General features: G+C 37.3%; 3 protein-coding genes across 3 annotated transcripts; 2 read left to right on the top strand and 1 right to left on the bottom strand.

Moving 5' to 3' along the window:
* Positions 1–3,470: 3,470 nt before the first annotated feature.
* MONOS_15357 (uncharacterized protein) lies at positions 3,471–4,197 on the top strand (the record flags this gene model as incomplete). Its single annotated transcript, XM_067868227.1, has 2 exons — positions 3,471–3,734; positions 3,829–4,197. The coding sequence occupies 2 exons, from the start codon at positions 3,471–3,473 to the stop codon at positions 4,195–4,197; spliced, it is 633 nt and encodes a 210-aa protein (XP_067721796.1).
* A 2,683-nt stretch (positions 4,198–6,880) lies between these two features.
* On the bottom strand, positions 6,881–7,351 carry MONOS_16223c2 (uncharacterized protein; the record flags this gene model as incomplete). Its single annotated transcript, XM_067869137.1, has 1 exon — positions 6,881–7,351. The coding sequence occupies one exon, from the start codon at positions 7,349–7,351 to the stop codon at positions 6,881–6,883; it is 471 nt and encodes a 156-aa protein (XP_067721795.1).
* Positions 7,352–12,293: 4,942 nt separating this feature from the next.
* On the top strand, positions 12,294–12,558 carry MONOS_18078 (uncharacterized protein; the record flags this gene model as incomplete). The annotated part of the gene is made up of 2 exons (XM_067871060.1): positions 12,294–12,404; positions 12,457–12,558. 2 exons carry the CDS (start codon positions 12,294–12,296, stop codon positions 12,556–12,558), a joined length of 213 nt encoding a protein of 70 aa, XP_067721794.1.
* Positions 12,559–13,414: the final 856 nt, after the last annotated feature.

Raw genomic sequence — 13,414 nt, 5'->3', positions numbered from 1 at the left:
TCCTCGACAACAACACGAATGCTCTCTTGATGCTCAACAACCTCTCCCCTCAGCTGATGACATATGCTGTGATGCTGATGGAGGTTGGGAGGATATCCCATGAAGGAATGGAGGAATTCGTGAAAGGGCTGGAGGAAGGGAGAAGGGAAGGGGAGAGGAAGAGGAGGGAGGAAGAGGAGAAGGAAGAAGAGGAATGGAGGGAGAAGAGAAAGGAGGAGAGGAGGAGGAGGAAGGAAGAGAGGGAAGAGAAGAGGAGGGAGAGGAGGAGAATGAGGGAGATGATGGAAGTGATGAAGAAGGAGTTTGAAGAAGAAGAGGAGAAAGAAGAAGAAGAAGAAGAAGAAGGAAAAAGAGAAAGAGAAGAAGAAAAAGATGAAGAGAAAGAAAATGATGTTGAATTATTAGAAGATAAAAACGAATCAGAAAATGAGAAGACACAAAAGAATTTTCCAAAACCTCTTCCATTTGAAAATAAACATGTTCGTTCTTCTTCTTCTTCTTCCTCTCCCTCTTCTTCCTCTCCCTCTCCTCCACCTTCTTCTTTTTCTCATTCGCATTCTTCATCTCCACCTTCCTCTTCATCCACCCCTCCTCCTCCTCCTTCATCTCCATCACCCAAATCCTTCTATTTGTCTTCTATTCTTCCTTCTTCTTCCTCTTCATCATCATCATCTTCTTCTTCTTCTTCTTCCTCTTCCTCTTCCTCCTCTTCCTCTCTCTCCGAATACACCCTCCGTGCCTGGGGCCTCTCTCTCCTCCTCCGCCTCCTCCTCTCCAGAGGAGGTGAGGTGGATGTGCTGAAGATTGAGATGCTCTTCCAATTTGACGAGGAAGAGAGGAAAACAATGATTGTGGACAAGCATTCGTGTGTGTTTACGGTCTGCCCTATTGCGAGGGAAGTGGCGATGGAGATGGTGGTGCCTATGGAGAAGGAGAAGGAGAAGAAGGAGAGAGGGAAGGAGAGGGAGAAAGAGAGGGAGAAAGAGAAAGAAGAGAAAGAAGAGATAAAAAAAGAAGAAGAAAGAACATTAAATAATGAAAATACATCATTAATCAAACAGCATTCCATCATCGCCTCATCATCATCTTCTTCTTCCTCTCTTTCTTCCTCTTCTCCTCTTCCTCCTCCTCTCCTCCCCTCCCTCCCCTTCGTCGGCCCATTCTCCTCTTCTCTCTCCTGCACCCCCTGGATTCGCTTCCTTCTTTCAGAGAGGGGAGGAAAGGGAGGTCTGCATCTGCTCTATCTTCCATTTGGAAGTGTGATTGAGACGTTGCCAGATGTGCTGTGTGAGGGAGAAGAAGAGGAGAGAGAAGAAGAAGAAGAAGGAGAAAGAGAAGAAGAGGAAAGAGAGGAAAGAGAAAGAGAAAAAGAAGAGGAAGAAGATGATGATGATGATGAGCTTAAATTAAGTTCTTCATTGTTATCTTTATCTTCATTCTCTTCTCAATCTTCCTCTTCCTCTTCTCCCTCTTCTTCTCCCTCTTCTTCTTCTCCTTCTCCTTCTTCTCTTCCTCTCTATTATCTTCTTCTTCCTGATGGGAAAGACGGGAAGTGGGTCGAAAGGGCATATTTGTTAGCTCTTCTTCAGGAAGCATTGGGAGAAGGAGGATGTTGTGTGGTGTGGGGGCATCAGAACATGGTGAGAGGAGAAGAAGAGGAGGAAGAGGAAGAGGAAGAGGAAGAAGAGGAAGAAGAAATGGAAGAGGAGAAAGAGAAAGAAAAGGAGGAGAAGAAGGAAGAGAGTGAAAAAGGGAAAGGAGAAGAAGCTAAAGAGGAAGGAGAGAAAGAAGAAAAGATAGGAAAAGAGGAAGAGAAAGAGGAAAACAAGGAGAAAGAAGAAGACAAAGAAACAAATATTTTGAGTGACAACAAAGAAAATAAACCTGAAAATGATGAAGAACAAACAACTTCTTCTTCATCTTCCTCTCCTTCTCCTTCTCCTTCTCTTTCTCCTTCTTCTCTTCGCTTCAAAGCGTTCTCTTCCTTCTCCTCTCCATTCTATTTCACTCACCCTCGTCTCCACATCTTGTCTTCGCCTTCTTCTGAGTCTGATGATCGATTTGCCTGCTACCCCATCTTCCTCCCTTTCTATAGATATTCTTCTTCTTTATCTTCTTCTTCTCCTTCGTTTAATTCTTCTGACACATCATCTTCTTCTTCTTTCTCTTCTTCCTCTTCTCCTTCTCCCTCTTCTTCTTCTTCTTCTTCTTCTTCTTTCTCTTCTCCTTCTCCTTCTCCCTCTTCTTCTTCCTCCTTCCTCTGGCAGCATCCTCTTATCCCTCCCAAATGCATTGAATGCGCGTGTGATGTTGTCGAAGCTCTTTCTCTTTATGATTTGGTGGGGGTGCTGTGGATGGGGGCTGTAAGAATAAATAAGAAGAAGAATAATAATTCTGGTAATTCTTCTTCTTCTTTATGTATTTCTTCTTCTTCTTCTTCTTCTTCTTCTTCTTCTTCTTCTTCTTCTTCTTCTTCTTCTTCTTCTTCTTCTTCTTCTTCCTTCAAGTATGTTCCCATTGATCTTAATTTGGGTATTCCTATTGATAATCCCCTTTTCGCCCAGATTGTGTTGGAGAAGATAAACATTAGAGAATTTGTGAGAGAAGGGAAAGGAGAAAGAGAAGAAAGAGAAGAAGAAGGAAAAGAAAGAGAGAAAGAAGAAATTAATAAAGAAATTAAAAATGAAGAAGAAGAAGAAGAAGAAGAAAGAAAAGAAGAATCAACCAAAAAAAGCAAATTTTCAAGCAAATTTGCCTCAAACCCAAAGAAAACTGGTCGATTTCATTGGATTTCCGGCTGTTATAACCCAAAAATGCGTCCCACAGCTCCTCTTCTTCCTTCTGAATATCGTTTTGCTATTTCTTCATTCTCTTCTCTTCTCTCTCAATTCATCGCAGAATGCGCTGGAGTTTCCCCTTCTGCCGCGCCGGCATCGTTTTTGCCTTTTTCTTCCTCTTCGCTCCTCGACCCAGCTTCTCGTAGCATTCTGGATTCATTCACAAACAAACAAATTAATAATGGGGAAAAAATGACATGCAATTCATGTCAAAATATGGATTGCAAAAACGAAATTCCGCTTTTGCCGCAAAAAACACAGAATTGTCTAGCGGATTGCTCTTCTTTTTATTCAACACTTTTGACTCAACGAAGTGAACTTGTTGCAGAGCAAGAAGCAAGAGAATATCAATTAACAACTCCTTTGTTGCAGCTCTATTTTAATGGAAACAATCGAATTGTCCTATCATTATAGCATTTTCAAAATCTTTCAAAATTGATTATTTAACAATAATAATTTACATCCAAAGCTTTTATTTTGTTAATAGAAATTTTTAATAATTTTATTTTTAAATTTTTATTTTCGATTTTCAACCATACTTAATATTTTTCAGTTATTTTTAACAATGATGTGTTAATTTTTTTACAGCTCTTGAAGGAAATTGTTTTTATCGAATTTTTATCAACAATTAAAATGAAAGTCTTTGTTGTTTCATATTTGCTTGCGTTTCTTATTTTTCCATTCATGAGAACAGAAAACCACTTCAACGAATATGTTCTTTCTGAAGCAAATAACCGCGATGATTGTAATAACGAATGCAAACAAATATTTCAAAGACATATAAATGCAACAGTTGAAGGATGCAAAAAAAATTGCACACGAAAACGAGGAGAGAATGAAGAAATAATAAAATGTATTCAAGACTGCGGAATTGATAAGATTGCAGATTGCGTTCAGGTTTGACTTTTTCCCTAATTACTATCATTTCTGAAATTTTATATATATCGTTTTCCTTTTCATTTTCATTCGCATGTTATTTCAAACAATAAAGAATTTTGTGTCTTGTTCACACATGTGTGATTCAAGTGTTAACAAAATATTAAATTTTAGAAAAGATAGAAAGTTCAATATAGACAAAAATGAATTGATGGACACTCAATCGGCATCTCTTGATTCACTTCTATCTCTTTTGGATTTTCAAATTGGCGATAAAAGACCTTCTTGGACAACGAGTGATAATCCTTGGTTTTTTGATCCTTCAAATCCAAGAAGAGACATTGACAATAAGCCAAAGCCTCCGCAGATATCTCAAGAAACAGATTCATGTGAAGAAAACGCAAATCCCTCACTTGCAACATTCAGTTTCAAGAAATCTCAATTGCAAATTGATTTAAATTTTCTCATGGGCGAAGTTCAATGATTATGTTTTCTTGAATCAACCGCGAGGATGTTATAGTTGTAGTTGGATTTTAGCTTGATATCGAAATTTTTGATGATTTTTTATTGAGTTGTTCTTGTTCCATTCGTTTGATAAATGTTTAAGAATGAATTTGTTCATTTCTTCTCTTCAAGGTTTACACATCGTTATTCTGCTCAAAGAGATTTGTGTTTGCCAGATAGGAAAATTGAAATATTCAAATCTCAATATTTAATGCAGTTATAATTTTTTCCACATTGTATCTGAACGAATGATCAATTATCCTTTCCAAATAAAAATTATATGCACCAGCATTTTTAAAAGTACTCAGTCTTTAACAGTATCTTTAAATTTTTATTAGGCATTATTGTTTCAAATAGATGCTCTAAAACGTCAAACGTAATTTTTTTTTATTATACAACATCATTAGACTGTGCATTTTCTGTTTTTTCAAAAATTTTATCTTAAAAAAAAGATGAAAGTTTTTTTTTTATTCCTTTTAATTTTTCATAATAAATTATTCTCGTATTTCCACGAACTTTTCTAACTGAGTGTTTGATTTGCAAAATGTTAAATGAAAACTTTCCTTTTTTGTATTTCTGTTCATTTCAGCCATTGAAACACAATATTTTCTTTGGTTTAAACACTTCTTCATATTTGTGAAGAAATACTGATGTGAAAAAAGAATGAGCTTTCATCTTCAAATATTTTTTAGTGGTTTCTTTTTTTTTTTTTTTTTTTTTTTTTTTTTTTTTTTTTTTTTTTTTTTTTTTGAATAAATAAGGGTGATTTTATTTGTAATCATGCATTTTTTTCAGAATGAATTTTCTAAATAGATTATATGACTTTGTAGAGGAATAATTCATTCAAAAGTTAAATGAATCATAATAGTTTCAAAAAAAAAACGATTTTAAACATGCAAACATAAAAAAATTGGTTTTGAATAAAGTTATTTTTTTCAAGTGTTCATTTATCAACATTCGAAGTGAATTTCAAACAGTACTGTTTGACTGGGTAAATATGATATCAAAAATGATCTCTCTCAAAGAAAAAAAAATTGATGATGTGAAAAAATCAACAAAAAGTTATTGGATTGGAAATAATAAATATCCACATGTCAAAATTTTCTTGAAAGTTTCCATTTGTTTTATTTTCAAATTATTTTTATTTCATATTTCGATCAAATATCTGTTCTTACTCACCAAATTTTGCTGTCATGAAAATAAAACCTTGACAATGTTATTATTTCCATTTTTGTGATCATTATTTTTTTTAACATAATTTTCGGTTCAAAAACTTATCTTGAATATTAACATATGAACGTTGAAAAGTGAAAAGGCTTATTAAAGATATTTTCATTTTTTATTTTGAAAATATACTTGTTTATTTAGACAATTATTATGCTTCTTTTCTTTTGAAATAAAAAGTTCTTTCGAAAAGCTTTCAATCTTTGAAAAATCAACACCCAGAAAAAAGATATGATTTCAAAAATAGTCACCAATGTTATCATTTTTATTTTGGTGAAATTTGTTGAGTGGGAACAGAAATTTGGTCGTTATACGTATGTTATTTTTATTTTATTTGAAAATAACTCAATAGGAACTTTTCAAAAAATTATAAAGACATATCTTTTCTTTTTCCCCTTTCTTTCCCTTTCATTTTTTGTGATAGAAATTGTATTTTTGAAAATTTCAGTTTTTGATATCTGGAAACAATTTATTGATATGTTTATCAATGTTAACGAAACTGTTTAATTTATCTTCAATACAAAATATTAATATTTTCCCTTTTAATTAGCAATTCTGATAATTTTTCATTTTCGTCAAACTGTTTGCTGGATAAAAAAAAGTGTTCATTTTGGAAAAATCATTGCCACAGAGATGTCTGAAGAATCATTAATAAAAACACAGATGCCAATAATAAAAAAATATGCTAGAACGTTTTTATAAGGCAGTTAGAAAATAAATAATAAACATTTGAATTTTTTGTTGCTATTTTCATAAACTCAGAATAATTATGAGCATAACGCTCAATAAAAATCATTTTTGGTATAATTTGTTAAAAAACAGATATAGTCATGGACAAAACCAGGGAAAGGGACAAAACCCGGGAATGTCCAATCAATTGAGGAGTTTTTCAACAATTGGCTCTTCTTCCTGATTTCTTTATTAAGAATTAACAGAATTTTATATTTGTTTGTAAAAAAACGCTCAAACAATGTTATTAAATAAGTTTTTCTTAATAAGTTTACTTTATGATCCTTACATTCAATTTTAAAAATTTTGAAATTTCATATTTTCAAAAAAAGATATCATTGAATAATTGAAGAGCAATAGGAAAGTATTTGTTATTTTCAATATCAATTTCATTTATTCACTTTTTCATTTTTGCGTTTTTCATTAGACATTCTCGGGTTTTGTCCATGACTATATTTGAATTCATTCATAATTTATGATGAAATAGTTGTTTTTAGTTGTATTTTTTCATTAATTCCGTTTTTACGTGCCTCTTCAAAATTTTTATCAACAAATCATATTCATAAAAAAATAACCTTTTTCGTAAAGCATACGTATGCTCAATGCAAAATAATTCTTTATTGCTTGTCATTTCAACAAAAAAGTTAACAAAAAGTTAATCTCAGAATTTCAATTATTTTCCCTCTCTCTTCAGTCAGTGTGCCATGAACTCAAAATAAAATAAATAAATAATAATTTTCTCCTGATGGCAATCCTGTTGATGATGGCTCAGAAAATAGAGGTTGGCTCACTTTCATGTTTTCTATCTCCACATCAATCGTCTTCAACTGCCTCAAAACCACTTCAAACACACACTTCGTCATTCCACTCCCTCCTGATGTGGAAGAATTAATCACCACATCCTCCAGCGAAAGTGTCCCGCTCCCCAGTGACACCACAAACACACTCGGCGATGGGCTTCTTGCTGCGTTGTGATCGATCCCCACATGACCCACCTCCAGTTGGCCAGAAGATAAGCTGAACAGCGTTGTTGAAGAGGTCGAAAGAGAATTCGTCCCAATCACACTCACTGTCTTCCCTTTCCCAACAACTGAAATCTTCTTTTCCCCAACACTGATTGTTGTCCCTTCACTCACATGCTTCCCACCCAGCAACGTGATTGTCGAGCTCAGCTGCGCCATGCTCGAACTCACTGCATGCCCCACTGTCTTGCAAGGTGCTGCCTCACTCATCCCACACAAATTGCTCGAATCATCCCCACCCACCCCAACATAAATTGTTTTGTCCTTCAGCCAATCCTTCTTTTCTGTGTGCTGATATTTCCAACTGCTTGATTGCAAATAAGCATAGCACACTCTCTTCTCATCACTATTCGTTGTATACGATTCGTGGAATGGGTTGCTCGATGAGAACAGATTGTATCGATCTTCCAAATACACATCGTGGCCATATGGAGTGGAAGTGGTTGTGCATCTGCAATCATGGAAGAAGAAGAAATAGCAATAAATGTTGTTGCTTGGAGGTGTTGATTGAGATGGCCTGAAATCCAATCCTCCGCCAACTGACACTGCTGAGCACGAAATAAATTGGAGGCTCCTCATTTTGAATGCAGCTGGAACACTTTGGCAATACATCCCTCCGCCATATTGACTTGTAAGCGAGCATGAAGTGAATGAGCACTCAAACACACAAGCACTCTCTCCATTGCCACTTTCTGTTCCAATACAATTGGATCCAGAAACATTAAAATTTTCGAGATAAAGCCCTCCTCCATAGTAATTTGCTTTGCATTTCTGGAACTCGCACCCACTGATCCTGACACATGACGAAATTGATAGAGCATATATCCCTCCTCCGTAGCAATTTTTTGCTGTACAAGCATTGAATGAGTTGTTCTCAATCTTGACTGAATTGATTGAATAGCACATAATCCCTCCACCACACCAATGCGCATAGCAGTCATTGAACGAACAAAACTTCACTGAAAGTGTTCCTGATGTCTTGCTATACATGTTTATAGCTCCTCCACTCGAAACTCCATCTGAAACAGAATTTTGATTTCCAGTTGTATTTGACCCATTCCACACACACCAAGTGAACGAATTCGCCCCATTGTCTGTGATCTGCTGTCTCGCTGGTTTCGAAGGATTCCCTTCACTCCCGCTGACTGCAACATTCTGTGATCGATAGCACCTGGCAAATGAGGTGTTTGAGGCAGCCAAGGAAGATGAGGGGCTGTTCAGCGAGGGGACAATGCCCCCGTCATAAACATCCCACACCGATGAAAACGAGCATCCATTCATCAGAAACGAGGTTTGGCCCAACCCTTCACCCAGATGTGTTGTTTTCTGTGGATTTGTGGAGATGTTGAAGAAGGTCAGCTGGGTGAGTGTCACAAGGGGTGTCAGGGGAGGTGCCAGAAACGGGGCTGAAGACACACAAAAAGATGAGAAACGAGTCTCACTCACCAAAAATCTTCTTCATCATCTTCCTTTTTTCCTCAAGTCATATTTCCCATTCATTTCCTTCTTTCAGTTCTTCTTCAAATATCCCTCAAAGCATTCACTTAAAATCCTTCTTATTTCCCTTCTTTCGTTTTCAATCAAATCATCTTTTTCAGTCTAATTTCTTATAAACATCTTCTTCTTCTTCTTCTCAATTTTTAGTCGAATCTCTTCTTTTGCCATGTCAACATTTTTCCGATATCTTTCTTTTCTTTTTATTAGATTCGTCCGATACGCCTTCTAAAACCTTCAAAATAATTATCTTCATTTCCTTTCCTTTCATTTGTATTTCACACCCGCTCACTCCACCAAACGCCCCTTCATATTATCTCCTTATTTCTTTTATCCATTCAATATCCTCTCTTTCCATATTCCTTGTTCATCCATTGTCATTGAACATTCTTGCAAAAATCCTAGTTTCATTAAAAAAAATAATATATGAAAAATCGTAATAAAAAAAGCAAACCTATGCCTGTTACAATGATCGCTCTTCACTGACTTTATTCTTTCTTCTCCTCCAAATATCGTTCCTTTCTTCCATAAATCCCATCTTTCCTGCCTTCGCTTCATCTCTGCTCCCAAAAATCGTTTATTCCCAATCCTTGGTACTGCTTCCACTCAAATAATCTCCACAAACTCCATTCTTAAAAAAAAAAAATTGACGAGGACGAGGACGAAAAAGAGGAAGAGGAAGAGGAAGAGGAAGAGGAAGAGGAAGAGGAAGAGGAAGAGGAAGAGGAAGAGGAAGAGGAAGAGGAAGAGGAAGAGGAAGAAGAAGAAGAGGAAGAAGAAGAAGAGGAAGAAGAAGAAGAAGAGGAGGAAGAAGAAGAAGAGGAAGAAGAAGAATAAGTTGTTGAATGCAACGAAGGTGATGACCCGATGAAAACGATGCAGCTGAAAATGAAGACGAAAAACATGGAGAAGACGGAGAAGATGGAGAAGAAAACGAAAGCTAAGAAAAACAAAAACCATGTCGAATATAAGGGAGAATAAGACAATGAAGACGATTTTATCGAGATTTCATATGAAAGATAATTTTTGTTGGAATTATCCTCAACATAACAACCTCGTTCTCTGCTCCAGCTGCAAATCCTTCGATGACACAAGGCTGAAGACAAAGATCAAATGATCCAAGTCCATTTTGTCTGTTATCCACCTCCAGCTGCCTGTATTACGCCAAACTGTCTGTTTTTCTCGTATATTTGGTTCAAAAGCCAATCAATCAAATGCTGTTCCATCGCTCCCCCGGTCCACAAAGTCAATGTCTTGCCTTTCTCATCCCAAGAAATGCGCCTTGTTCTGTCCCAATCGATTTCAATCTCCTGTTTCAGTTATTTGCCCCAATCTCTCCAACAAACTTAAAAATGAAAATGTCCTCTTCCTCTTTTTAAAAACGCTCCCTTTTCATTGAATTTGGCTGTTCTTCCTTTTTGTCTTGAATATCTTCCAACCCCGTTGATTTCCGCTCCATCAGAATTCATTCTTCATCGAATTTCTATCCATCGCGCATGCCGAATCAAAAATGAGTGAAATAAATGTTTATGTTAAAATGCATTCATGCTCTAATATATTTGTAAAGAAATATTTAGCTCTCTTCTTCGCTGTTCTGCTCTGTTTAGCACAAATCATCCATTTTTTAAAAATCGTCTGAATCACGACTTTGGAGAGGATACGGATGGAAATATCTTCACAATCAATTGGACAACAAAAAATACATACATCAAAATTTTCTCGTTTCCATCGAAAATGTTGTTGCTCCACAGCATTCCATCAATCAAAATGAACAATTTCGTCTTCTATCAATAAAAAAAGAGATGTTGTTGTTGCTTTTTCATCACTAGAAATAATTCATTTAGCCTAGCTGCATTTTTGGTCACATGTAATTTTCATTCCGCTGGAAGTTCTTGAGCATTTGGCTAAACTTGATCATTTTCCATAACGAATAAGAGTCACACAAGAAAAGGGGCACAACTCGATGTGTCGTGGCTGAATGGGCATATGAAGACAATGTGGTTGTAAAAGGATGAATTTGTGGAACAGGGTGATGGATTTGTTCAATTGAGAATAAACATGGTTTTGGAGGGAAAATGGAACGATAAAAGAATATTTTTGGGGGGAGAAAGAGGTGTTTTTGTGAGATTTAAGAAGCAAAATGGATGTGCAGGGGATGGACAAAGATAAGGTTGGGAGGGGTAGTTTTTGAGATTTTTGTCATTGGGAAGGTGTTTAGACCGTGTTTATTGTTGGAGAAATGGAATTTGATGTGGAGGAGATGGGGTGAGGTGAGGGGCTGAGGAGAAGACGATGGGCGGAGTTAATGGTATATTATTATTGGAGGGGAAGATGAGAGTTGGAAAGGAAATGGAGAGATATGGGGAGAAGATGGAAAAGGGATAATTTTTTTTTATGTATCGAGAGAAGGAGGAGGCACATGAGGCAGAGCAAGAGGGAGAATTTTTGCTGATGTACAAGTAGAGGGGGAAATGGAAAGAGGGATGTTTGGGAAGAGAAGAAGAAAAATGAAAGAAAAAAATTTCATATTTATATATAATTTATTCTGTGAACTGTTAGGCCGCGCCTCTCATTTTCGGGGCAAGGGATGGAGGCCGAGGTGGAGGAAGACAGGAAGAAGGAACATCGGGCGCAGCACTTTGCATTGGGGGTGTGGGGAAGGATTCGCGACAGGGATGGAGCGAGGTGAGGTGTTTACCATGAGAGAGTGTCTAGCAATGGAAAGAGGCAAAATATTGGAGGCATTTATATTTTTGATTGGGAAAAGGATGATGGTGAATGAAATGGAAGAGATGGAGGATATGTGGCGGAGGGGTGTTGATGTTGTTTTTGGAGAAATGGAAAGAAGAAGAAGGTGATGCAGAAGAAAGGGATGGAAAGGGGCTCTTCTGATGAAATCTTCTTCATTGCTAGTTTTTTTTAAAAGAATGGAGCTGGCTGAGTTATTTGAGTGGAAGCAGAACAAGAGGTTGGGTTTTGGTTGATTTTTTTTGAGGAAGCAGAAGGGAAGCGAAGAAGGGGCAGATGGGTTTTGTTGGCAAAACGGAGAAATATTTGGAGGAGGAGAAAATCAGTGAAGAATGATCATTATAAAAGATATAGGTTTGCCACTTTTTTCAATGTTCTTTTTCATAAATTATTATTTTTGTTGAAATTAGATTGTTTTGCAGGTATATTTACTGCGAATATATGCCTATAGAATATGGAAAGAGAGGATATAAAATGCATTTAAGAAGTCAGGAAATAATAATTGAAGGGGCGCTTGGAGGAGTGAGGGGGCGTGAAATATAAATGAAAGGAAAAGAAACGAAGATAATTATTTTGAAGGCTTTGGAAGACATATAGGACGAATCTTGTTAAAAGCAAAAAGAGGGAAACAAAAGTTGATGATGCAGCAGAAGAAGAAATTTGGCAAATGATCGAGAAGAAAAAGATATTTTTTTTGGAAGTTCGATTGAAAGAGAAAATTTGAATAAGGCGAAGAAAGAAGGGAAGGGGAAAATCAGAGATATGATTTTTTAGAGATATTTGAAGAAAAGTTGGAAAAAGGAAGAAGATGAGATATCTTTTTGTGAGAGAGTTATTGAACTCTTCGGTTGAGTTGAAAATGATTGAGCTGATTGGAGATGAAATTTGGAGGATTGTGTGTGGAATGAAGGGGAGTGTGGTTGTGGTGAGGGGATGTGGTGTGGAGATGGGGAGAGGCAAGGAGGCAGGGGTGTTTGAGCTGGGCAGGTGCAGAGGGGTGTTTTGGAACATCACGCTAAAAGGGGTTGGAAGGGGAGGAAATGTGTGTGGGAGACTGTTTGGAGGAGAGGGGAGGATGGGGCAGACGAGGAGTGAGAGAGAAGGTGGGGGAGGAAGAGGAATAGGAGGATGGGGAAGAGGAGGAGGAAGAGATGAAGGAGGAGAGAGAGGAGGACAACGAGGAGGCAGAGGAAGAAGAGGTGGAGAAGGAAAAGAAGAAGAAAGCGAAGAAGAAAGTGAAGGAGGAGGGAGTGTATTGGTGAGTGAGTCGGATTTCTCATCTTTTTGTGTGTCTTCAGCCCCGTTTCTGGCACCTCCCCTGACACCCCTTGTGACACTCACCCAGCTGACCTTCTTCAACATCTCCACAAATCCACAGAAAACAACACATCTGGGTGAAGGGTTGGGCCAAACCTCGTTTCTGATGAATGGATGCTCGTTTTCATCGGTGTGGGATGTTTATGACGGGGGCATTGTCCCCTCGCTGAACAGCCCCTCATCTTCCTTGGCTGCCTCAAACACCTCATTTGCCAGGTGCTATCGATCACAGGCTGCAGTCAGCGGGAGTGAAGGGAATCCTTCGAAACCAGCGAGACAGCAGATCACAGACAATGGGGCGAATTCGTTCACTTGGTGTGTGTGGAATGGGTCAAATACAACTGGAAATCAAAATTCTGCTGGAGTTTCTAGTGGAGGAGCATAAACATGTATAGCAAGACATCAGGAACACTTTCAGTGAAGTTTTGTTCGTTCAATGACCACGCATTGGTGTGTGGTGGATTATGTGCTATTCAATCAATTCAGTCAAGATTGAGAACAACTCATTCAATGCTTGTACAGCAAAAAATTGCTACGGAGGAGGGATAATTTCGTCATGTGTCAGGATCAGTGGGTGCGAGTTCCAGAAATGCAAAGCAAATTACTATGGAGGAGGGCTTTATCTCGAAAATTTTAATGTTTCTGGACCTTCCTGTATTGGAA

This window comes from Monocercomonoides exilis (genome assembly GCF_001643675.1).
Source record: "Monocercomonoides exilis strain PA203 chromosome Unknown scaffold45-810774, whole genome shotgun sequence".
In the NCBI taxonomy this organism is placed as follows: Eukaryota; Preaxostyla; order Oxymonadida; family Polymastigidae; genus Monocercomonoides; species Monocercomonoides exilis.
This window is presented reverse-complemented; position numbering and strand designations above follow the sequence as displayed.